Genomic DNA, 26,804 nt, shown 5'->3' with positions numbered 1-26,804 from the left:
TCAAGAATTGAAGTCTAGAGTAGGTGTTGTTTTGAGGGATGACAAAGGGAGTATGACTATGACCATGTCTAGAATGGAAAAAGACATTCTATTGGTAGAAGATATTGAGGCTCTAACAGCTTTAAGAGCCTTACAGTTTATTTCTGATTTGGGAATTCCTCACCTGATCTTGAAAGGAGATTCACTTATTGTAATTGAAGCCATTCAATCAACAACTATTGAAGAGTTTAGTTACAACCCTATTATTAGGGAGATTCAGTTATTTTTATCTTATTTCTAATCTTTTGATGTTTTACATGTTGGACGACAGGGAAATGAGACGGCACATAAACTGGCCAGGCATGCAGGAGTGGTGGAGAATACTCTTTAATGGTGGTTTCATCCTCTAGATTTTATTCAAGCCAGCTTGGAAATAGAAGCTGAAACTAGCCTACGGGCTTAATGTATTTATTAAGTGTGTATGTTTTTATGTACTGTGTTACACGTTATTTCTTTATAATGGATGAAATATCTGTTGATTCTCAAAAAGAAAAAAGTAAAAAATAATAAATTATATATTAATTAAATAGAGATATGTAGTGTAAGAGCATTAGTAGTGGCTTAGCCATTCTTTGGCCAAATTTTGACGAGGAAATTCACTTTTTCAAATTTAGCTAATTACTTTTCAATAATATTAAATAACAAACTCTCTAAATCTATCATTATTTTATTAAAATATTAATTTTGACATTTTCATTTATTTTAATTCTAATGGTAATTGAAATATTTATTCGTCATTAAAAAAATATAATTTAATTTCCTAATGTTCATAACAGTCTCTTTTTACTGCTGTCAATACTATATATACTCTGACTTCGTTTGGTAAGTGGGATGAGACACAAAATTCTCATCTCATTTTATCATTATAATTTTTTTAAATTTCCATACAAAATATAATAAATAATTCAACTTTTTCAAATCCTAAAATAATAATAATATTAAAAAATAATATTTTAAATTTTTATTTTGAAAAATAAAAAAAGAAGTAAATATTTACTCTGCAGTTTTATATTCCCTGGATAAGGAACTTCGCGCGTAATGCCTCCTACAAGCGGGAATATTATTGTAGGATCAAAAAATAATTTGGTAACAATTTGCAAGAACATCATGATTGACAAATTACTGTAAATTTAACTAGTTTGATATAATTGTATTTAAAATAAATTAATTAAGGTTGCATTAAAATAATGAGATATTTTTAAATATTCTATAAATAATAATAAATAATAAATAATAAAAATAAAATAATGAATACTCGCTATTCAAACTATACCTAAATACAAACTAAATTTTATCTATTCCCTACGCGTTGTGGCCTCGGTGTGAAGGAAGGGAGCAATGGGCGTGCCCCGCGTGTTGCCAAGTTTATGGCCTCTCCTTTCGATGACTTTACTTTTAAGGACCGACCATCATCGTCTCTTTGTCGAGACGTCAACGGTTTTCCGAGAAACAACACCCAAACAATAATGTAACAAGACCTATAAGCCTATTCTTCCTTAATCCCCCCACTCCGTTCGCAACTTCGCCCTCTCTCTCGTCCGCAGATCCGATCAAACAGCGCGGACGGTCTGACGCCAAATCAATATCCGATTGATAATCCATACCCAGAAAATCTTTAGCTTCCTCGATCGTTCTTTCTAAAGTATGGCGCCGCTGAAGGCTGTGACACTGACCCACGTGAGATACCCGAGGGGGGACCAACTAGGTCACTTCCTAGCCTGGGTCTCGCTCGTTCCGGTCTTCATCAGCCTCGGCGGCTTCATTTCCCACTTCATTTTCCGCCGTGAGCTCCAGGGTATGTTCTTCGCTCTCGGCCTCATCATTTCCCAATTCATTAATGAGTTAATCAAGACATCGGTCCAGCAAGCTCGACCCGAGACCTGCTTTCTGCTCGAGACGTGCGATTCTCACGGCTGGCCCTCGAGCCACTCCCAGTATATGTTCTTCTTTGCCATGTACTTTACTCTGTTGACGTCTAAAGGGATTGGTCTTTGGGACTCGAGGAACAATTGGATTGTGAATTCCTGGTCTTGGTCTCTGGCATTCCTCACTATGTATTCTAGGGTGTATTTGGGGTACCATACAATTGCTCAGGTCTGTGCTGGGGCCATTTTGGGTATCTTTCTTGGATCGCTGTGGTTCTGGGTCGTGTATTCTGTGCTTTCCCCTTACTTTCAAGCAATCGAAGAAAGCGCATTTGGCAGGATGCTCTATGTTAAGGATACGTCTCATATACCCAATGTGTTGAAGTTTGAGTACGACAATGCGAGAGCTGCGCGGAAAAAGGTGCCTTCCAAGAGCAATTGACCACTAACATTCATCTGGGTACTTAGAAATCCAATCCTTCTTTACTTTTTCTTCCGTTTTCCTGAATTTAACTTTGTACGTTTTCATAAGTGATTGATCCAAGATATTGTGTTACCCTCTTTACCATTCTGTGTGTGTAGATATCGTTTGTTAGCTGATTTCAATGACACTGACCTTGTTTCGAATATGATCTTGTAATCAAGCTATCAAGGATAAGAAATATATGCCCTGATGTTGTAGATTCTCAATCTAGTAAAGTACTTACTTGATTGAGATGCAGTCTAAATTCAAGTAGAGATGCAATCTAAATTCATTTTTCCTCAATGATTAATACCCTAGGGGTTGCAAATCGTGTTTTCGGGTCGTGTTCGTGTCGTGCCGAGTCATGAACATTCGACTATATAGGTCAACCTGAACTCGACTTGTTAAGCTAAACGTGTCAAACTTTCAAACTCTAACCCCAACCTATTTAGATAACGTGTCGTGTCACCTGTTTAATAATTAATTAAAAATAAATTAACACAACACGACCTATTTAAACTCGTTTCATATAAATGGGTTGAACTAATATGTATAACTCATTTGTCCTAATTAATATAATTTCACATAAAAATTAAAATCTATATTTATTAGTAGCCACAATATCTTAAAAAATATATATCAAATTTTAACAGATAATAAAACTAATATTACAAATTATACAATAACAAATATGACCATAGGTCTAGAATTACAATCCCAACAATAAAAACATAAGCATACTGAAAAATATCAATATTACAACTTAACAATAATAAAATTTTAATTTTGAAATAAAATCTAAATGGATCAAAACAGGTTAATTTCGTGTTAAGCAGGTTGACCCGTTAATAAATCGTGTCTTAACGAGTCAGCCTGTTTTGACCCGAACCTGTTAACATCAAACACCCAAACCAGCTAATTTTGTGTCATGTTCGTATTGGATTCACAGGTCATGTCACATATTACCACCCCTACTGCCCAATCTTATTTACATATAAACTTCGACTTGGTATGCTCATTCCACGATCCACCTCCTATTGTCACTTATTTCTTGAACGTTGACTTGGTATAACTCGATGGCATGCAATATCATCCCATTGTCACTTATCCACCTAAAACGGTAATAAGTGGTAGCTCTTGTAACCGGGTTGTAGTGAGTCAAAGTGTAGGAGGTAAGTGAGAATGAGGTGGTAGTGTGTGGGAAAACAAGATTCAACTTTAATTTAGAACTTTTTTTTTTGGTTCACTGTTAACTCTCCTAATGTATGCTACACTTTATTTTAGATTAATCCTCTCTATTTGATAAATTATCCTGTTATATTTTTTTGCATTGTTTCATGACTATAGTGGATTTGGGAAGGAAACTTCGCACACATAATCAAGTAGAGAAAAAAAAAAGGGTTTGATAGAGTATCACATTGGGTCGAAATTGTTTCTCAAGGGATCTTTATGCATGGAAATTAACCTAACAAATTACTTTGATTATCTTCTTCTCTCTTTGATAGTCAAATTTTTCTTGAATACTGTACATGATCCTTTGTTGGCATTTACTTAGCTGACCAAGCTATGCTTTTTGTGGTTGTCTCATACTATTCATTTTTTTTCCAACTCAAAATACAAAACAGAGAGAAACAAGTTCAGATTTGTAAATAAAAATGTTGCTTGTTTACAATAGATGGGAAAACCCCCACGGTGGTGCTTGATCATTTCTTGTGAAATTTTATTGAATAAGTTATCCCGCCTTCCTACTGTGATGCTTCTGTGGCCATATGCCCAATTGGCTTACTTTTGTTTATCTTACTGGTAAGTCCTTCATTTGAATCTAAAATTTCCTCATCTTAGTATCTAGATTTGCTTCTTTGTATTATCAAGACAGTGTCAGGCTTTTACCCTTTCTGTGAGGTGGATGCCTCACTGCCATGAACCTGGGGATTGTTAGATGAGCAACGGATAGAAAGATATCTTGTATATGGGTTATCTTGTGACACATGTCTATGTTTTTACTAATGCCCCAGACGTACTTCTAAAATGTTAAGTTTTGAATAAAACACCAAAAGGGTGAAATTATAGATCTTCAATGTTGTTTTTGTGTCTCTCCTCAATGTTTGTCCCAAGGCCAACTGGTGGTACATGGTTGTAGGTTTAGATAAGACCATGATTTCTCATTAGCAGTTACAATGCTTTCTTATATGATTTATTTGACTTCTAAGTTGTACTTACAACTTAAAACTGAGGAATTAATTTCTTATTTCTAACGATGCTCTGTGTATGGATGTTGGCTTAGAGTAGCTCTTGCCCTCCTCATGATTGTTTTCCTCCTTTCTAATCGAGTGCTTTCTTTCATATATACCCTGTGTGCTTGAGATGTGCCCTTCTTTGCTACTAATGAAATTTGAATTGCTTATTAAAAAAAAAAAAAAAAAACTATCGAACTTAGGTGGTGCAGTGATCATCAATTTTTTATTTCCTTCTAATAGTTATCACATGGAGTTCCATCATGTGAAGCGAGTCTTCTCATTTGGCATTAAAAGTTAAATTCACTTATGGCTACAAGTCTTCTTGTCACGGTGTATAATATGTGAAATGATCTCACATTCTAATCTATACAGAATTAAGTTATTGATATGCTTGCACCATTGATGGTCAATATAGGTTTTAGCTGAAAATGAGCCTCTACTTTACTCTCCCTTTCCCTCAACTTTCACTTTGGATGAAAGTTGAAAGTTGAATAAAATATTGTTAGAATATTATTTTTTAATATTATTATTGTTTTGGGATTTGAAAAAATTGAATTGTTTATTATATTTTGTGTGAGAATTTGGGAAAGTTGTAATGATGAGATGAGATGAGATTAAACACTTTCGCTATCCAAACGGGGCCTAATGATGTAATATTGACATCTATGGGAACTAGGGAAGGAACACGAGTTGAAGATATATAATAAATAAAGCTTTAGAACTAAACAGAGGATCTAAGGTAAGAAGAAAGTGAACAAAAATGGTCTTTGTAAAACTGTCTTCACGTGATTGAGGCAATATTTTTGTCTATTCTAGTTGATTAGGAAGTGAACTTCTTGCCTTCAAATGGTAGGGATAATCAAATTGAATTGCTCTTATTATTGTGGAAGCCCTCAAGAAAATCTCTTTCCCATTTCTTGTGATTTTCCATCATATAAAGTGTCTATAGTATAAAAGTAATTATTAAGCTTGAAAGTTTGAGGTTGAGAATCCTTTTGTTCTTGATATAATAAGTTTATATTCACACCAGTCTTTCTTGTTATGTTGCCAGGTAAATTTAAGGAAGGACAGTTAACCGGATGCCTGGTTGGATGACTTCATTTGGTTAGCATTATGAGGCAAGCCGGCTTCTGAAGTTAGTGATTAGTACTGGAGTTTTGATTGTTTTATGTTAGCGGAGACTGAATATCGTTATCCTGCATAATTCTTATTACGCTAAATGAATTATTGCCTAAAGATATATACATTTAGATGATGACTACATGTAGATACTCAACATATATCATTTGGATAATTAAAAAATCATTGGGACACATGGAATGGTTAATGATGCTTGGGTAATTATGTTGTTCTGTACACTTTGACTCAATTCCTCACGGATCTGTGGGTGTGTAATAATATGTTTCGGCTCGTTTGGATAGTGAGATAAGAGAGATAATTTTATATGAGTTGAATAAAATATTGTTAGAATATTATTTTTTAATATTATTATTTTTTTGAGATTTGAAAAAGTTGAATTATTTATTATATTTTGTATGAGAATTTAGAAAGTTATAATAATTAGATGGGTTGAGAGTGTTTCTTTATCCAAACGGATTCTGCTCATCAGTTTTTGATATGTCAGTAAATATAGTGGCATAAACTTCTTGAAATCAGTGTGTTCATTTGTGCCAAATTGGTGTTCCTTAAAGCAAAATGGGGTGGCTTGCAACTCATCTAGTTTGAAACGACTACAATTTCTACTTAAATATGAGCTTTGTCCCTGTTTATGACATTTTCAAATACAAAATCCAAATGTTTCTCAAAGCAAAAGTATTTCAATTCAACAGCCAATTCTTTAGTCATAGCTCTACAATTCAAGTAACTGCATGAGAAATGACTCTAGGACAATTTCTTTGAACTCATAACCAAACTGCAGCTAGAAATTTCTAACATTTTAGATTTTCAAGACTCGAGTATTGGAACTTGGTACTAATTCAACTCATCTCATCTCATCTCATAGACAAATTGCAGACAGATCAGTTCTAAAAGTCTCTTGCTGTAAATCCTGAGTATACGCATCCTTTAAAAGAAAAAAATTGAGTTACAGGACACAAGTAGCACAATTAATGGGGCGAGGGAAATTGTAATTTTATTTATAAATAAATAAATAATCCGTCAATGAGCAAAGAACATTCTCTAATCAACTCAATGAAAACTACATAAATTGACATCAATATTATACCAAGAAAGATTATCAGTTGTCACATAGACCATAGATGCCAGAAGAGTATTTACATAATATCATGAAGATATCATTCATATCACAAAAACATTTACAATAGTATTGAGAAGGTGTACACAAAGAAATATATAAAAAGTCATATCACGTTGCACGAATAAATCATACAAACTTCGTGCACCCTAATTCAAAAATTTCTTACTCAAGTAATATAAAGGTTTGCAAAAATTCGATTAAAAGTCTACCTACCATTACGCTATTTCGACGACAAGAAGTTCTCCAAATTAATGTAAAAGTTAACTTGAAACCATGTGCTTGAATCAGCATGGGGGGCCATGAACTATGACTCTACAACTACTAGTGTGAGATGAACAATTTCCTCCTCATACGGCGGTCCTTAGATCAGAATAGCGATAATTTATTTCTCTCATAGATTGTTGGTAAACTTGGACTCTGATACCAGTGTTGGATGGTATTAGACCTCCCTCAACCCTAAAAGCTAGCTCAAGAGGTGAGACTTTCCCTCACATTTATGAATTGACCGCTAGCCCCTTTCACAACCGACATGGGACAACCTCAACAATAACTCATTTAGATTAAATTTTATCAATATGTTAACACATGATTATTTCCCCTTTAAGAGCACTCTTAATGGATTTTTTTATCATATCATTTAAAATATATCACCAAAACTCATTTTTTCTATTTTATAAATTAACTTTTACAATATATCATCCATCAGCTTATCTATTTTTACTCTATATCATTTTAATATTATTCTTTTATTCTTTTTAAATATTTCATTTCTACCAATAAATTTACAATATCCATATATTTTTTTATATTTGGAATTCTTTTTATATATAATGTAAAATAATTCAGTCCTATACACCTAAAACAAAAATATATAAGCCAAATAAAAATTAAAAATAAAATCAAAATATGAAAAAATTGGTTTAAAAATATTTCCAAAATATTTTTTAGAAGAAAATGAAATATATGTGTTTTAAATGATGAAAAATAAAAAGAATTTGCATACATGATAAAAATCAAAGTAAAAGAAAATGAGGCAATAAATGAAATATCAATAATAAAAAAAAAAATTACAGTATAAATAGTATCCACTACATGTAACGAATTATTATAGCGAATTGTATTTTACAAAACTATTTTTTAAGTAATTATTTAAATAATTTATACTTTTTGTATAATACAAAAGCATTGGGAGTGCTCACAAACACAAACAGATTACACTAATTTTTAAAATACATTTAACATTATTTTATGCTTTAACATCCCGCCAAAAGTGACGAAGTGGGCAAACGGTGGAGTGAGCACGAATACGGAGCATTGCACCTGCATTGTGTTTTTTCCACGTGTAGATAGTGTGCGCTTATATTATTAGAGATGGCATGAAATGAAATGAATTAAGATTTAAATTAAAAAATTAAATAAAATATTATTAGAATATATTTTTTAATATTATTTTTATTTTAAGATTTGAAAATTATTTTCAATAAAAATTTGAAAAAATTGTAATGATGAGATAAGAGAATTTCAAAATTTTCAAATTTTTTGATTTTAATCTTGAAAGCAAACCAGGTGGACCAGTGTGTTTTGGAAAGTTTTTGTATAGCTAGGGGAAAAAACTAAGAGGTTTTTGTATAGACTAGCATGCATGATACAATCTATATGATTACATATAACATTACTCAATATACAATAAACCTTTATTAGCACTAGCATTGATTTAGTAAAGCTAAAACCATCCACAATATATATATTAGCTCTAATAAATCTATTCCATAAGAGCGTTAGTATTGATTTCTCTGTATATATATTATATATATATATGTAAAATCATATCTTTTGAAAATTGATTTTGTATTTAAAGAAAAACTTCACATTAAATTATACATTTTATTATTATTTATTTTTTTAGAGAGAGAGGCCCAAAAATTTGTATATCTGGGGAATTTGTACATCTTCTGGAGGGGCACTGTCGTTTTCTTTTCCACAAAAAAATCTGATTGACCGTTTTCTATCATGCCAAATGGATTTGAAAAAAAATCGAAGATAAATCATTGCAAAATGGTAAAATACTAAAGAAAAGACCATAGACCATTAAATCAACGCCATAAGCTCGATGACGAATGGCATCCAGAGCTCGATGACGAATGCCAAATGGCTGGGTGTTGATCACGATCTTGTCGAATGGCTTGTAGAGCTCGATGAGCTCGATGGCTTGTCGTTGATGATCAACCAGCAAAGAAAAAACCCAGAAATTTGGAAGCTGGTGTCGGGATGTGGGGCTTTACGGATTCCTTTATGGTGGAGAGAGAGAGCAAGGAGACAATAATTTCGAACGGAAAAACTCTATACACTGTAGCAAACCCGGTCCCACACGTTCTCCTTCTCCTTCCCGTGGCTCGTACACTTAGCAAGTATTTCTGCCATTTCTTCTGTCTTTCCAAGTACATTTCGGCATCCATTGAAGTTTGATTGATGGAAAATTGCATTAATGCAATGCCTAGTGCTGAAGTAAATGCTAAAGTAAATGCTAAAACTACTTTAACATTAATTTGATGGTGGCAAACTTGGTGGCATTGTAAAGCTGAATGAAAGCTGAAAAACTTGATGAAAAACTCATTTAATCGGTTCGTTTAAATATCATGATAGCTAAATATAAAAATACAAGAAGAGAAAAAACTAGAACCAAGGATCAAAAGCTTATTTCCTCCCTATAATATTAATTTCCACGAAGAAAAGGAACACCAAGTGCAACTACGTACATGTGTGTCCATTGTCAGATAATCTATACACTTTCTATAGAGTTCAAACACTCCATGATACTCTAAAGTGGTTCGTCGAAATTAAAGGGCACTAAACCAATACAAAGTTTGTTGAGACTTTGTTTAGAGTGAATTCCTCTCTAAACATCTCTCATGACATACACTATAATTGTTAGGGATAAATTAATTGGGTCCAACCCATTGAAAACCTATCAATAATAACAAGAAAATAGATAAAACCAAGAGATATGGAAGGGAAGAGAATCAGGAGATAAGACAAGAAAGAGATAAACTAAAAGAAGTTGACTCAGACTCTTAAAAGGAAAATGTTTCACAAGGTAAGTTGGATTTGATCACTCAAAGCAAGAAAATAGTTCTCTATAAAAGGAGGAGATCTCTACAAACGGAGGGGGCTCTCCACAATTTCTCTACACATATACTCCTACGACATAGTGACTCTACATGATCTTCTCTCAACTCTCAAGAGAGGCATTGTCTTCAACTTCTCGAAATCTTAAATTTCTCCATTGTACTGTGAGATATGTGAGGTTATGAGATATTGTAAAATCACTCATTATAGTGGATTTCGCCCCAAACAACCCGTGAACGTAGACTTTTATGCCAAATCACATAAAGCGTTGTGTCTCTTTATATTTATTTATTATTTATTTTATGGATGAACGAGAATAGTACCGTATCGACGCCCAAATCATTATTGTGGACCGAGAATAATCATTTTCTCCCTTCTTGTCTATTTTGCAAATTTACATATTAACAATAATAAGTTAAGAACATTAATCTCTAAAACCATAGAAATTCAGAGAGTAGTGATTGCAACAAATCATCTCTTTAAAGAAAAATCAAAACTAAGACCAACAGTTTATTTCTAAATATTATAAGAATCCATTACTTTTTTCCCAAGTAAAGAACCGGTTTTCTTCAATAAGCACTATATATTTTTTTTCCATAGTACACTTTTTCAAATTGATCATCTATTATTTTTTCTTTTATTTTCACCTTTTCAATTTGTATTTCTTTTTTTTTTTTTTTTTTTGTAAGTTTCAACCAATTTGATCGTTTATGCTTGAAACTCTTTGAAAAAATATTTAAAAAGAAAAAAGACTAATCAATTGGCTCAATGGGATGACTATAGCTGTACTAATGTTTCAAGAAAAGAATTAAGGCTCTAACTAGAAAAAAAATGCCATAATCTGTACTAGTGTACAGATGCTTTCCAAATTTGGAGAGCAATTGTACCATCCTAAATCATTCTTTTGATCTTTTTTATTCCAAACTTATATTTTAATAGAATATAAAGAAAGAATATAAAGGAAAGTGAAAGAAAAAAAATAATAAAAAAAGAATAGAAAAAGATTATTTTAATAGAATAGAAAGAGAATAGAGAGTGAGATGTAGTAGATTTTTGAAAAATAAGTAAACTGTGGGAAAAAATTTTAGAAAGTGTGTTTTTTAGCCAAATTATAAGAAAATTTATAAAGAAGCGGATGAGAATGCTCTAGTAGCATAATGAACTTCAAACAACATCTTGCTAAGGAAGTTTATTTTTCAATTGTTTTTTGGGTTGCAAACACATAAATATAACATAAACGCAAAAGGAAAAATAGAAAAAAAAATATGCCATATAACCAACAAATGATTGAGACTAAAATTTGTGAATATTAGTGAATAATAGTGAGATGAGTTGAGATGATCTCAACTCACCTCTCAATCCAAACCGACTTTAAAGTAAAACTATTTGTCACCCCAAACTAAAATGAACATTGTCCCAAACATGAAATTGATAAGCTCAAATAGATGTCATGAATGTTAAAAGCAAAATACAGTAAGAACCTGAGAACTCTGAACAATAAAAGCGAGGCAAGGAGAAAAGGATATGATCATCATCAAATCAAGCTTATATTAAAAATCTACTACTTGCAAAATGGTAGCTAAAACAAGCAAAATTAGAACCGAGAAACTAAAACAAGGATTTAGTGCACTACTGTAAATTGTAAGAAAAGATTAATCCTGAAAAGCAAAATCCTCTATTGTCTTCTTTTCAACTTCTAGACTCTCATCTTCTAATAAGTATGCATGCATAAAATCATGAAAAATAAAGGGCCGATAAAATCCACATACAAAATCTTTGCAGCGATCTTTCATGAGGAAAAGTGGCCTTCACATGCTTGCTTATAATAAAAGAAGATTATATCTTTTGTCACTCTTAGAAATACATCTCCTAATTATTTGATCAAGATGGTACTTGAATAAGTATGGATCATCCCAAAAGAAGTGTTAAACCACATCAAACTTCCTTTTGATCTAGGCCCAACCTTGTATATTCTTCCACCTAGGAAAGATCAACATTACCAACCTAAGAATTCGAATTTATCTTGTTTGGTCCAATGAGAAGGCATTCGGTGGGGGACAAGGTATTCACAATATTATCATACTAAGATATTTGGGATTCAGTCACTATTCACTCTCACACTCTACACTTATAATTTTTTTGTTTTTTTAGGATGTGAATGTGTTTTTCATAAGGTGTGTGATGCGTGGTGTGGGGGTAGTGAATAGTAGCCGATGAAAACAATTTTTCATTTGGGATATTTGCATCAATTGCTTATCAGGGTACGTAGAATCCTATAATGGGTAAGCTATCCATTTATGACTGGATTATTTTATACATAACTACTGGAGGACTAATACCCATGACATCAGCAATTATCCAACCTATAGCTTCCTTGTGTTTTTGATATGCACTCATCAACTACTATTATATAGAGTCATCTAAATCTAAAGTTATAATAGTTGGTAAGGTCTCAAAAGAACCTCAAAGAACATATTTGAGAGCTTCGGTCATTGATTTCAACTAACCATGGTGGCTCTACAACAAATGTAAGTGGTGGTGCAGAGGATAGAGGAAGATGTACCACTTTTGGTTATCAATTGGTGGCACATAAATAGGAACATAATCTAACAATGAGTTTACCTCCTTTGATTTCTAAATATCAAAGTTGCACCCCTACCGAGTGAGACAATTCTTTAGATGATCCTCACAACTTGATTGATTAATAAAGAGTCTTGGAATAGGCTCTCTATCATATTAATCTCACAATTACTTTCATTATCTGATATTTGCTTGCTTATGGAAAAAATCTCGAGTTAAACAATCATATTTCCAAAAGTGATTCATCGCACCACTTCGATAATTAATTAAAACATTAGATGTGGTTAAGAAAGGGCAACCTATAATAATAGGGATTTGCTCACTAACACTTTGAGTATACTCGGTGTCTAGTACCACAAGATCTATTGAAAAATAGAGCGACTTAACCTTGATCAAAACACCCTCGACACTACTTCTAGGGATCTTAACAAATCTATCAACTAACTTAAGTGTCAATTGAGCAGTTTTTGCTCTCACAATCCTAACTGCAAAAATATATTGAATAAGTCAGTAAGTTTATACTCGCTCTCAAGTCTAATAAAACTTGCTCAATGTGATAATACCCAATCTTACATGACATTGAAGAAGATTTACGATCATTTTATTTGATCGGATATTTAATTTGAATGACAAAACAAGTCTACTCAGTCAAACAATTTTTTTGAAACATGAATTTGCATTTGAATTTACACCCGTAATTAAATTTATAGTAAATCATATCATTTTTACAAAACTATTTTGAAAAATACTGTTTTTATTTTGAATTTGTGTATTTTCAGCAATATATAAAATTGAGTAATGCTATTATGCCGCCTCATTTTGCCTTCTCATTTTGATCGCTCATGCATTTAATTTTTTTTTCTTTTACTTAATGGATAAAGAAGTGACTATTAGTGTATTAATTTTTTTTTAATTTTTTAAAAATGCTTAAATATATTTAAAAATATTTGAAATAAAAAATAAGAAAATAAAAAAAAGTATAATTTACACTGAACTGCACACAATAAACACATGCAAACAGTAGAATAGTACCACTCTATAAAATTATATATTAGCCTTCGCATATGTCATAAATGATAAAAAGAAAAGAAAAGAAAAAACTCAAATTAAAGAAAAGCATTTGTCAATTCCGTGGGCATGGAAGACCTGTGGATATATTTTTGATATGGGCTTCAAATTATTATCTTCGGTAGTTTAACTTCCTTTTTTACTTTCTTGGTAACAAGGTTATGTATAATGTTATCTTTCTTTTAGAAATTAGTTACAATCGGGAAATGTACGAGCGTCGAGTAATTTTTTTAAAATAGAATAAATTTTATTATTAAAAAATTAATTAATTTTTTTGTATAAATCCCATATTTATTAATTTATTTTAAAAAAAATTACCTAACGTTTACGCATTATAAGTTTACAAATATCATTTCTTTTTTTTAATATAAAAAAATCTAACTTATCATATTTATTTAAATTAATTTATAAATATTTTTGTTGTAAAATCTATTTATCAAACTACTTCTCAAGTCCTAATATATTTACAACTGCACAATTAAATTTCTCAAATAATATTATAGTTTTGCTACGTACAACCGAGTTGCGTAAACGGAATGCAACCGATTGTACGTGGCAAACTTATGTGGAAGAAAAAAAAACCACAAAAAGCCAAAAAGACAAAGCAAAGAAAAAGCGACAGATTTTATAATATTACAGTCAGTTTCAAACACCCACCTCGCACCCAATGTTTTCCTTCTCCCTCTCTTTTCTTCTCCGTGAACCTCACCGTAGCCACCTTGTAACACCACCCTCTCCCTCTCTTTTCTTCTCTGTAAACCTCACCATAGCCACCTTGTAACACCACGATATATAGCCTGCTGCAAACATCCGTAACGGACGCATCACCGTACGTAAGAATCATTGCGTGCTCTTCCATAGCCAGCATCAGGACCCACAGAAAACCACGAGAGAAAACCTCCACCGTTACACGACTTCCACACCCACGACATTACTGCACCATGCACATGATGACAACCAACGGCCCATTTTTGCAACCGCACTCCGCTGTCAAGCCATATCTTTGCCACCAGCATCTAAGCGGAGGACCACTACCTCACGCCCCTACAGACAGTCTTCCAGCGCACGTACCGCCGCATGCAAGCCTCCTCCTCCTCTGTTTTTTTACACCGAAATAGAGCAACGTCACCCCAAACTTAAGAGCAAGCTGCCGCACGTCTCCTCCTCCGCGAACCACCTTCCACCTCCAAAACATGCAGGACACACGACGGAAGCAACCAGCCGCGCCTAGTTGCAGCACCGTGGGATAGCCCCCACGACCCAGCCTCTACGTCAAACGGGAATCAACCCTACTCACACGGCAACGCCACCACAAGCCGCCAGCCCTGCCTGTTGACCCATACTCCTCAGCCTTTCAACACAGAAATGCCACCATCACCAACGTCCGTCGAGAGCGAAAATCGAAGCTGCTCTATTTTGAGGCCTTGGAGGCAGAGTGTTGTCGACCAAACCGAGAGCCGTTCCTTGCCACAGTTGGGCACCGACGCCACCGTCAGCAGCAACAGACGACGTTGGAGATCAAGCATCCACTGCCCAGTGATGTCCAGCACCACTTCTGTAGCCCTCACGTTGCATGCATGGAGCTTATGTAAACTTCCTCCTCCACACCTCTCGGGTTCTCTTTCTCTCTCTCTCATCACTTTTTTCTCTTCCTCCACAGTGCACTACCGCCGCCTCAACCACTTTGCCGTCGCTTCGTAGCTACTCTCAAGGTGAGTTTTTGTTGCATAGCTTTGGATCTCTTCTAAAATATGGCCTTTGCATTTTATATATACAAAATGAGAACGAAATAATTGAGAGAGAGAGAGAGGAATGAGGGTGGAAAAAAATAATATTATTTATACAACCGGTTACGCGAGGTTACCAAGCCGGTTGCAAGTAGAATTTTTCATAACATTAAGGTACAAATTTTCTCCAACATGTTTCTTTTGTAATTTAAAATTTAAAAATTCATTTCAAAACCGAGATACTCTTCGGCAAATAATTTTTCTCGTCTATTGTGTTGGATCACCGAATCTGTGTGTCGGATGTCTGACCGTACCATGACAATCCTAAACAAAAATTCAAAAACTAGGAAAAAAAAAACCATTCGAACCAATAATTTTCTCACACGTGTAAATCGGAGGGAAGCGGGAAACTTGTGATCTGAGCAAAACCCCTACATCTCCGAGCTCCATCATCAATGCCCGAAGAAAATTGGCTTAGCTTAGTTTGATCACCACCAATGTGGCAGGTTCTCTTAGCTGCAGCAGTGGCTGGATCCACTGGTCTCGTTGCCAAGCACCTCTTTGGCCCTAATGATACCGATGATCCCACTCCCAGTACTCTTCCCCAGCAGACCGACAATCCCTTCCATGCACCGAGTTCTTGTGATGGCTCTCAAAGCGAACAGGATGGGATCTTTCGGTTTTCAAGCTCTGGGTCCCGGGCTGGATCTGGATCGAAGAACTCGAGGATTAAGAAGACGGCTCGGGTTAAGAGATCTAGTAGTATAAAGCTGGAGACCGAGGTCCCGAGGAAGAGTGCGAGGAGATTCGCTGTTCGCTTAAAGAGGAGGAAAATCAGCAAGAATGTGGCCTCGAGCTCTGCATCGTCATCTTCTAAAGGTGCGATCTTCTGATTGTTATGCTCGTGTCTGTTGCCGATCCAAATTAATCTTAATCCCGTTTCTTTGATTTGGTACCTGTTGTTAAGATGTCGGTTCTCATTATTTTACACGGGAAGATTTTCTTCAGCCCTTGTGGGTATGGAGCTTTTCCGCGATTCAGCGTTTGATATCATAAGCAAGCTCTTAACTTCCTGTACAAAGTGATGAAAGAGTGCTTTATATATTGAAATGAGAAAAAGTAGGTCATATTAATTATTACGATTATCATTATTTTTACTAAAAGGAGAAGAAGAAGCCTTTAATATGATTGATTGCAGCAAAAGAAGAATACGACTTGGATTATACTGACTAACCAACGACCTTGTTTTATAGTAAATTGCAATGAAGCTCTATGGGTCCAACTCCTAAATGATTACTAGCCAAAAATGGGTGCCCCTCCAAATGATAAACTTAATTCCTAACAATTAAAAACTATTGTTTCTCTCACAGAAAGCTCTTTTCTATTCATTTTTAACATACGCCTGCTTTCCTTTTGTTAGTTTGGATTGTTTTATTGCAATTTTTGTTTATGCATGTATGTTTGTATGTATGTATGTATGTATGTTTGTATTATGTGTTATAGGTGCTTGCTAAATAGCATTAAGGTCTAAAATTATTTCATGTTCTCCTATCTAGATGGCTCTTTATTTGGCTGGGGACTTGGTGTTGGGATCATGTACATGATGTCAGCCGGGAAATCTGAGATCAGTAAGCTGAATATTGCTGTGGATGAGACTGCAAAGGTTGTTCAAGAATTAAAATCTGAGATTGATAAAAAAAGATCATCCTATCATCTCGGCATTTCGGCTTTTGCTAGTGAAGTTGATGCAGTGCCAAACAAAAACTACAGCAATCACACTCAACTTTCCGTAGACAATTTTAGTACAGGAAATAGGGACCCTAATGATATCAAGGTTTCTGGTCGCTTGGTTTTTGACGATGGTGAATATGCAAGTAGTGTTCTTACTGAAGATCCAGAGCCAAGAATGCATGAAATCAATCAACTTGAGGCTGAGCTTGAGTCTGAACTGCAAAAACTTCCTTGGTGCATCACTGAAGCTTCTCACCAAGAGGAAATAAGACCAAATTTGGTTGAGGTAAGAATTTCTCAAGTGTTCTTATTTTTTTTCTCTGTTAGATTAATTCACCTTATTACGATGTGTCATTTATAATATGGCATGGTACCCTGCATGTATCTCTTCCCCCACGCCAGCCCGGCACCAATTAATGTAGATTTTCACATGTCTGTAAACAGAGTTTTGTATCATTGTAGGTACAGGGGTTTGCATCTTTGATGCACTCTTATGCATATAAGTAAATATTTATAAAATTGTCTGGACTAAACACAATGCTGGTAGATGCGAAGTCTATGAAACTTGGAGTTGACAATAATCATAATTACCCAGAGTAAGAAGTATCAATTCTGATGCAGCAAAACTGACAGGAATGCCACTTCTAACATATACCATTGGGCATGGTAATTCATGCAATATTTCTCTCTTTTTGAGTCTGTTTTTTCTCGTATCTGCTAAGCTATGCATTTTTCTGCTATATTAGAAAAATCTCTTCGTTTGACTTGGGACTTGTTGCGCAGACTGAAGTTTCAGCAATGGATTTTTGTGAAGCCAAAGGCCAGAATTCAGATTCTTATCAGTTCCATGGGGTGGTGCCAGCTGAACTTGATCAGAAACTTTGCCATTTGCTCATTGAACAACAGGAACACCAAATCGTGGAGCTGGAATCCGAATTGAATTTGGCCCAATCCAAACTCAATTCGAAGGAAGCTGAGCTCCAAGCACTGAAGGATTGCGTTAAACGCCTAACTGCTTTCTCTCTGTCAACCGTCTCGGGTAGGCCTTTCGAACTAATTCGATTATAGCCATATAAACAAACTTCAATTTTTATTTGCAGCAGAATGTTGTAGTAAACCAAAGTCCTGACTATTCCAATGCGTTGCATTGTTTTCTAGACGATGAAACTGAGGCACATGAGGGACAAGAGGAAACCGGTGAATGGGATTACACGAACAAGACGGAATCTGAATCGAAGAAAGTAATGGTTGGGATGAAAAGATCTGTTGACTCTGAATCTTGCCTTCACCATGTAAGATGATGCGATACTTGAGGTGTGGGGTAAGAGGGAAAATAGTATTAGTTTCAAAACTTCTAGTAGTTGCTCTTCTTGCATTCTGCACATGTAATTTAGTAGTTTTATAATAACGGATGTCTAGTGTCTTAGCAATCAACTCTGTTCCAAGTGATTCCCAATTGACTTGGCAAGCCTGCCTGCTCCCCCACCACGCTCTTTTCTGAGTGCCAAGCTCGAAACCTCAGTTGACTTTTTGTTCGCTTGTCGGTATAGAACATGAGTCAGTGTTGTCCATTCACATCAAGGATTTTCCTAAATTGCACTGCACGCTCAGTAGGTGGGTTTCAATTCTCCAGGGTAGGAATGGAAAGTAGCGACATTAAGTGGGAAGATGGTTAGTGAGAGAGAGATGAAGAAAGGTGGAGACATTGGTGGGGTTACTTTTGGCCCTTTTGGGAGGATTTCCTTTTCCCATTCTGTGAAGATTCCCATCCTATGAAACTCAGAGGGTTTTTTTCTCCCTCACATCTTTTTTTGAAAAGAGAAATGATAGTTACAGTATAATTGTGTAAGTGCTACGTAATTATTTAAAAAAAGGTGAATAAATATATGATTCACATGAAAAAAAATTAATTTTTTAATAGTGAATCTCATTCTTTTTTAAAGTAATTTTACGGTGCTTGCGTACTTCACGACTGTACGTAGCAAATCAGACAAGAATAATAATATTCATACATCTATTTTACAATTTATTTTATGACCAACTAAAGCGATAATATCATTTTAATAAAAATACTAATATATTTTTGGGTGTCACTCAGCTCCCTCAACTTGCCCTTTTAAGTGTACTGTTAGTGTATTTCTTTTTAATATTAAAAAAAAAACGTAAATTTACTAATCGTAAATTTTTTAAACATAAAAAAAAAAAAAAAAATACTAACGATACACTTGAGAGGGAGCAAATTGAGAGTTCAACCTAGCATTTTTCTTCTTCTATAAATAATGAGGTTGAATTAGAGAATAATGCTGTATATAAGTTCTAAATAGATAATTTTTATACAAATTTTTTTTTTTTGTAAAAAACATATGCTCTACTAGTAAAGAATAATTTTTTATTTTTACATTTTTATAAGCGGGAGTTTATTTTTTTTACAAGTGTTACATGTGACTTGTCGAGCCTTGTAAAATCATTTCTCTGAATTAAATGAGTGGTTACGGCTTGGACTGTTTTGACATACATGATGAGATGGCAGATACTTGAATTAAATGTCCGACACAAACCTACTCCAAAAGATGTTAAGAGATCAATATTTAAGGCTTGGTGAAAGAGTTGAGATGAGATGAAATGAGATTAAAGTTAAAAAGTTAAATAAAATATTATTAGAATATATTTTTTAATATTATTTTTATTTTGAAATTTGAAAAAGTTAAATTATTTATTTTATTTTGTGTGAGAATTTAAAAAAATTATAATGATGAAGTGAGATGAGATGAAATATTTTTTAAAAATAAACGAGATCTAAAATTAACTTGAAGTAATAATTAAGGCTGTATTAAGTGGAAGAAAGAAAACTCAGCAGTTGAAGCTAGGCCGATTGTTGAATCAAGGACCCTCCTAGGTTTGAGCTATTGTTAGGCGTCTTAGGCCCCATCTTTTGGTGCAGATCCAGCCATTATGTGACTGTTATAACCACTGATTTTTACTTTGTTGGTATACCAACTGTTGTTTTTTTGTTTTTATGGTTGGTAACGGCTTTTTTAACTGCAGGTTTTGATGCCTATACCTTAAACAAAGGAAATGACAATACCTTAAAATTGAGAAGCAAATGAGCTCACACTGAAATAAATATATAAATATAATATATATATATATATATATATATTTTTTTTTCTGAATTTTTGTTTTGTTAACCCTGTCCATATGTGGAAGGAAGAAGTGGGTTTTAAACTAAGTAGAAGTGATAATTGAGCAAACAAGTAGCACTCGATTAAAGGACAAAATTCCCACCCATAGATCGTTGAGTGATTGAGTTGAAAAACCTCAATATGATCAGAAAAAGAGTGGACAACCACTTTCCTTATCCGTTAACTCTTCCTTTCAAGCTGTTATTTGTCCAAATCATATTTAGAAATATTTTTTTTTTTTATCTTCACACTACACACTAATATGTGATTTATCATTTTTATATTTTTATTTAAATATGAAAAATACTTCAACTACAAAATGATTATATAAAAATAAACTCACAAACTGATGTGACTTGATGTGGTACGTTAGATTATAAAGTTACTTTTATTGTAAAATAAATGTAATTGATTCTATAAAATTACATCAGTTTGTGAGTTTATTTTGTATTTTTAACAATTTTCTTTAAACATATATATTTAGATACCAATATACGTGTGTTTAAATAGAAAGATAAAATAATAAATTAGATATTAATATATGATATAAAGAAGATAAGTAAAATCCTTCCTACTAATTACTATTTTTAAAACAGAAACAAAACCTCACTCAACCAACCCCTATTGGGCTTCGATTACTTCAGAAAATTTACTGCACAAACTGCATAGGATTACTTTTTGCATAATTTTTAAATATATGTTTTGTTTGACACGCTACGAATACATGTATTAATCTTTTACAGTGGATCCATCCAACCATCCGGGCAAAATATGAAATAAAAATTCTCAGAACATTTTGAATAGAAAATCCAGGGCAATAACATAGGATATAGCGCACACACCCCATATCTACTCTCTTCTGAAAAGAGGAGAAAACTCGCATGGTTCTTAAGCAGAGGGAGTCAGGGACACAGACAGATAAAGAGAAAGGAGATAGCTTTTCAATCTGAGAGGACAGAGAGGAAGAGAGGGAAGGTTAGGGAGGAAATGAAGATATCCACAAAACCCATATCGAGTCCTGGTCGGACTGAGAAGTTCCCGCCGCCATTGATGAGGTTTCTGAGGACCAATGTGGGAAGCAAAAGCAGGGGCAGGTCACGTTCTAGCCCAATGTTTGTTCGGAAAAGGAACGCAGCCATTGAAACCCAAGAACCTTCTTCACCCAAAGTTACATGCATGGGCCAAGTCAGGGTCAGGCGCACCTCCAAACAGGCTGCCACCGCCAGACCCGGTCGGGCCAGCGGGGCCCGAACACCGAGGAAACGCCGGTGCAAATGGCTCAGAAATGCCCTGTTCTGCCACCATTTTGCCCGGAAGATCAAGCCCAAGTCGTGCCGACCAGCTTGGCACAAGTGCGTCTCGTTCTTCAAAGCAGGTTTCCGAAGAAAAACCGAAAGTCGAGAAGACTCGTCGAAGGTTGAACAAAAAATTGGGAATAAAAGCGAGTCTTCGGAGCAAGAGGATGAAGAAGAGGAAGAAGATGAGAAAGAAGTAGCTAAGGTCTTTGTGTCTAGTTCTTCTTCACCGCCAAAGAACGCTTTGTTATTGACTCGGTGTAGATCTGCTCCGTACAGATCATCATCTTTAGCGTGGAGATTCTGGGGTTCACCGCTGAGGACGGAAGAAACAGAACAGAGTGTAGAGCAGGAAAACACAGAGGAACAGACGGAGACTGAGGAACCCCCAGCGGAAAGAGAGTCAATCTCTGATGACGAATCCGGAATAGGTCCTGAAATGGAGGGAAAGTTGGAGTTTTTCAAAGAATTTGAAGGTGCAATTAGAGAAGGATTCATCAAATCTGTTTGTGTTGAAGAACTGAAAGCAGGGGAAGCAGCAGACTGTGTACGACCTCTGATACTCACAAGATGTAAATCAGAACCGGCAAGAACCGCAGAGAAGCTGTATTCAGAAATGAATTTCTGGGAAAACAGAAGGTTGGGTTTCGCCGATTCAAGCTCACCACATGTTTTGTGATTACTTAATTACTAATTTTTTTTTATCTCATTTACTATATGATTTTTATAAATTTGGCAACTGAAATTATATTGGTTTTTATATATATACATATAATTAATACATGTTGGGCTGTACGAGAGAATCTCTATGGCTCTTTGGTAATTGGCCCTAATTATATAAACCAAAAGGTTAAGTTAGTTGTACACTGAAAGCTGAAACAAATGGAGAAGTTGTGTTCATCTACTCTGCCGGTGCTCATGGCTGCTGTATTTGTTACTTTCTTTGTTTTTGTCATAAAAATCAATTTGTGTTTCGAATTAATTTCGTGGAAATGGAAGTCTTGTGTCTGTTCTTAGTGTTTTCTGCTTTTGCTTTGTGTACTGGTTTAGAATTGGGGGTGATGGGATTTTGATTAATGTAAGCATCTTTGGATACTCTGACCAACTTTATAGCATTTGGTAGAAACCCATTATCATATCTTTATGAGATGTCCCACTTCTTATTTTAATACATGTTCATATATGACTCTCAGATATCTATGTTTGTTTAAAGCAAGAGTAATAAAAAATGTAAACACGTCTATCTTTTAACTTTTATAAAGTCTCATCCTATTGGGTTGCCTTTTTCTTGTTTTCAGAGATCGTAATTAAAGATTTTAGACCCACTAATTTCAACTTCAAAAGATATGTTAACCTAAAGTATGGTCAAAAGGAGCCTATAATGTGAGAGTTTCGTGGCCAGGTTGTTGTCTGCTAGCTATAGAACGTTTATTTCAGGATTGTTAGGAAACATAAGCCATCATTCCGTTCACATTATTAGATAAGACATCTTGAGTGGACGTTTACAGTTTGGCTTGAGATAGAATGTTCTGTTATAAGAGGATGAGGTAAAATATATATTTCAAAGTATTTTTTTTTAAGTAGATTTTACTAACCTCATTTAGTCATGTCAAGTTTATTTTTGCATATTTTTGTGATTTCTCCTGTTAGAAACCAGACCAAGGTTTGGACATGCATGGCTCTTGACTCTTGGTGTGGTTTATTTACTGGAGCTGAGCAGTGTCTAGGAAGGACATACATAAGTTTGGGTTTTTAAGTGCAGCAGTTCACAGGGATTTTCTTCTTTGTAAGTCCTGGAGAGGATGTAGAACAATCAGCTTAAACTGAAGCCATTGGATTCATCGTATGCACATGCGTACCTTGTTCTGGATTTAAGCTTTGGGGGGTAGTTCTATCATGATTAAAAGTGGGGTTCACAGAGCCAACAGTCCTGGCCCTTGGAGGAAGTTTCGGGCACATGCTATCTGTACATATACGGATTTTGGAATACTAGGGCTACTGAGTGTGGAGTCAAAACTTACAGTGGATTTTCAACTACTTGATAGAGTGAATGGCCCTGGATTTAACACTACCTGCTGAAGAATTCATTAGACTTGTAGAAACCTCAAAATACTTAATACTTTTATGTGCTAGATGGTGTGAAAGGCCCTTACAAACAGAGATTTTTTTGGAAAAAAATGGTGTCATTCTGGGACCCATGGCACTCCACATAGAATGGATGTTACAGGCTTTATTGGCTCCTCAACGCATCATTTTTCTTTTGGTCATATAACAATCTTATCATTTGCAATCCCAATTCTTCCAACCACCCCCTTTAGTCATGGAACATTGAATTTTCAATCAATTTGATTAGGAGCGACAACAAAATCTTATAAATAGCAAATGACACTATCTGTTATGTTGCTTTCAAATGACAGGCTTGTTTACTTAAAATATCTCCCCACTATGCTGTGCTCTCACAGCACCATAACAAGCACTGATCCAATAACAGAAGTTATCACTCATAAATCAGAATCTACACATCACGAAACTATACTGTGAATAGGTGTTGCTGTATCGAGTATTCCTTGAAGGGGTGGCTTGTATATTACAGAAAGGAAAGATGCACTTTCCAAAGAGTTGGCAGAAAAAATAAAAGAAAAGAAAAACCCTCTTTTCTTTTTCTGGGCAATTACAATTTTCCCTTTGTCCTAGGATATAGGATAAGACTTTTCTCTCGAGGTAGAAGCCTGGATTATACACTACCTTACTGCACCTGCCACCAGTGATCAGGCTTTTAGGAAAAGTAGGACCCAAAAGAAATCATACCACAAGAAGACCCCAAATTTTTCAAAAGTGAAGTGCTACTGCCTGCACCTGTAAATATCACAGTATGAAATTGTCACGGACCTATACTAACATCTATATATACACCCTATCATATACGGTTTATATATATATATATATACACCCTATCATATATATGTGTGTGTGTACAACTCTATATCCTGACTTTAAGCCGAGATTGAGGAGGTTAGGAATAAGGGCTTTGCTAGATACAAGCGAGTTCGTGCACCATATCGCGTACCAATAATTTTTTTTATTTAAAAAAAATGAAAAAAAAATTTTTAAGAGAAGAAGAAAATCTCCTATATCATAAAAATTATTTTCATCTTTAATTCATATGGTTTCGTTAAACATATGTATTATATTTCAATATTGGTGCACGAATTGGTGCACAAACTTGCTTGCAATAAGATTTTTCCTAGGAATAATTAGCAATTAGATTGAAAAGCTGAAAGCAGTTTGTTCAGTGTTCCCAGCAGACAAATCGTGCAAAACCATGAAGCAGACACTAAAGGAAGAAGAAAACATGTGTACAGCTTTTTTGTTTTGGAAATTGGAAAAGCTGTCTGTAATATAATATATGGATCTGCTGGTGTAAGTCCTAGGGTATGAGCGTGGTCTATCAAGTAATTGGGGATAGTCTTGAAGCAATCATAACAACTCAAAGAAGGCCCAAAGTTGAAAACATGGGCTTCTTCGCTCACAGGTTAGCTCGAGTCCCTGCTATCAGTCCCAAAGTCCATCAGAGGCAAATGCAAAACAAATACTGATTTTTGTTAGAAAGCCCGTATTCCACCATGGTTTTGTACATCTCTGTTATTTATTTATTTATTTTAATAGCACCGGTTGTTCAAGACAGTTTTTCGATGGATCAAAGGTGGTTTTTGCGAGTTCATTTCGGATAATTCAAAAAGAAATTTCCTCATGAGTGCAGAGTTGTACGTCTATGATTAATACAATCGATAGTACAGACACAGAGAGAGAGAGAGAGAGAGAGAGAGAGAGAGAGAGATGTCAGGACAGGTGAGATGGGCAGTTGAAGGTGCTGTCTGCAAATTTGCTGCTGGGATTGAAAAGATTATGAGGCTGGCTTGGAGTCATTGTCCCAGTCATGCTGGCAGTTGCTGGTCATAAACTCCAGAAAGACCCATATTCCAGTCCAGCCACGACCTAGCTGTTGATGTTGGACCCAACACGATATACATGAAAGATAACCTGCAACCATACGGCAATGTTGTTTTCATACACCACCAGTACCAGCAATTAATGCAACCTTTTTACCTAAGAAAATACTAAATCTATGTGTGGTACATGAATATAGATTAACCATCTAACTAACATTTTAATCGAAAGAGAGAAGATTTAACAATCCATCATAAAAAAAGAGATGCCATATATATATTTGTAAGTTTCTACTATTTTGTCTACACCAGCTGTCCTATCCTGTTATATATATATTGTTTTGTCACCGTCTGGTTTCATATATGATATATGTCAGAAGCCCTGCATCTCTGTTATTTGTATCTTTTTTAAGGTTATTGCAGGCAATTTTAGTGCAGTCCAAAGTTCAAGTTTTCTGGCAATCTTTGGCTGCCAAAAACTGGTACAAAATTTTCAAACTCACTAGAGCCGAACCAAACAACACAGAAACCTTGTCATGGGTAATCCTCTCTTTCTCTATTAATGGAGTGTTGCACGGAAAGGCCGACAGAAGGCAGCATAGTTTTGGATATTTTAGTGCTAAAAATACACATCCTTCAGACATATCCAATCAATAAACGTCCATGTTTCATCTTGAACCCTTTGGCCCACTAATAATTTCCATGAAAATGACTGGAGCTCCATTTGACCACTCTTAATATTGGGGAAAGATACTTTCCCAATGCCACAACTGTTTAAGATACATATGAGCTTAACCAGTTCATGGGACCATGCAATTCCAGTTCTGATCTTTGAAGTCTTCCATGATATAGTATCTTTGAGTGCCCATGATATATATATATATATATATATATACTCTATAAAGGGGATAACCTTCTAATCTAAATCCATTGGGAGACGATCATTAAATTTGTAAGGCCGCGATAACATCTACTTGTTATTATGTAAACTTTGTTTCTACTATTCATTCTGGACTATCCTCTTTACGTTGGAAATATTTTCAAAATAATTAATTATATATTATATCTATTAATAATATTTTTTGGGTTGATTTTGGAAGTTGTGAAATATTTTGAAAAGAGAGAAGCTACGGAAATTTTATGAGAGTTATACCATTTTGTGTTTTTTTACATGCCATAAGACTTTAACTGGTTTAGTGGTATTGAGACTTCCTATCTAGTCCATAGGATTTGGTTCGATCCACACCTCCTTCTCATATGAAGGATTTTTGCTTGGGAAAAAGGGAA

The 26,804-nt window shown here is 34.7% G+C and overlaps 3 protein-coding genes across 3 annotated transcripts; all 3 read left to right on the top strand.

The window, feature by feature from the left end:
- Positions 1–1,388: 1,388 nt before the first annotated feature.
- On the top strand, positions 1,389–5,917 carry LOC121265604 (lipid phosphate phosphatase gamma). Its single transcript, XM_041169285.1, has 2 exons — positions 1,389–2,364; positions 5,656–5,917. Exon 1 carries the CDS (start codon positions 1,684–1,686, stop codon positions 2,344–2,346), a length of 663 nt encoding a protein of 220 aa, XP_041025219.1. The 5' UTR covers positions 1,389–1,683; the 3' UTR covers positions 2,347–2,364; positions 5,656–5,917.
- A 9,699-nt stretch (positions 5,918–15,616) lies between these two features.
- LOC121266455 lies at positions 15,617–18,517 on the top strand. The gene is made up of 4 exons (XM_041170273.1): positions 15,617–16,241; positions 16,919–17,379; positions 17,877–18,132; positions 18,252–18,517. Exons 1-4 carry the CDS (start codon positions 15,860–15,862, stop codon positions 18,392–18,394), a joined length of 1,242 nt encoding a protein of 413 aa, XP_041026207.1. The 5' UTR covers positions 15,617–15,859; the 3' UTR covers positions 18,395–18,517.
- Positions 18,518–21,262: 2,745 nt separating this feature from the next.
- Positions 21,263–22,249, top strand: LOC121265865. Its single transcript, XM_041169536.1, has one exon. The coding sequence runs from the start codon at positions 21,263–21,265 to the stop codon at positions 22,247–22,249; it is 987 nt and encodes a 328-aa protein (XP_041025470.1).
- The last annotated feature ends 4,555 nt before the right edge of the window (positions 22,250–26,804 follow it).

This window comes from Juglans microcarpa x Juglans regia, chromosome 5D (assembly GCF_004785595.1).
Source record: "Juglans microcarpa x Juglans regia isolate MS1-56 chromosome 5D, Jm3101_v1.0, whole genome shotgun sequence".
Taxonomy (NCBI): Eukaryota; Viridiplantae; Streptophyta; class Magnoliopsida; order Fagales; family Juglandaceae; genus Juglans; species Juglans microcarpa x Juglans regia.
Note: the sequence above shows the minus strand (reverse complement) of the source record. Positions and strands in the feature narration are given on the sequence as shown.

Bases quoted from the DNA above. Each gene is read 5' to 3' on its own strand.
- LOC121265865 (XM_041169536.1), top strand. From the start codon at position 21,263: ATGAAGATATCCACAAAACCCATATCGAGTCCTGGTCGGACTGAGAAG.
- LOC121265604 (XM_041169285.1), top strand. From the start codon at position 1,684: ATGGCGCCGCTGAAGGCTGTGACACTGACCCACGTGAGATACCCGAGG.
- LOC121266455 (XM_041170273.1), top strand. From the start codon at position 15,860: ATGTGGCAGGTTCTCTTAGCTGCAGCAGTGGCTGGATCCACTGGTCTC. The intron at 17,380-17,876 runs GTAAGAATTTCT...CTTGTTGCGCAG, and splicing joins TAAGACCAAATTTGGTTGAG to ACTGAAGTTTCAGCAATGGA. The intron at 18,133-18,251 runs GTAGGCCTTTCG...ATTGTTTTCTAG, and splicing joins CTCTCTGTCAACCGTCTCGG to ACGATGAAACTGAGGCACAT.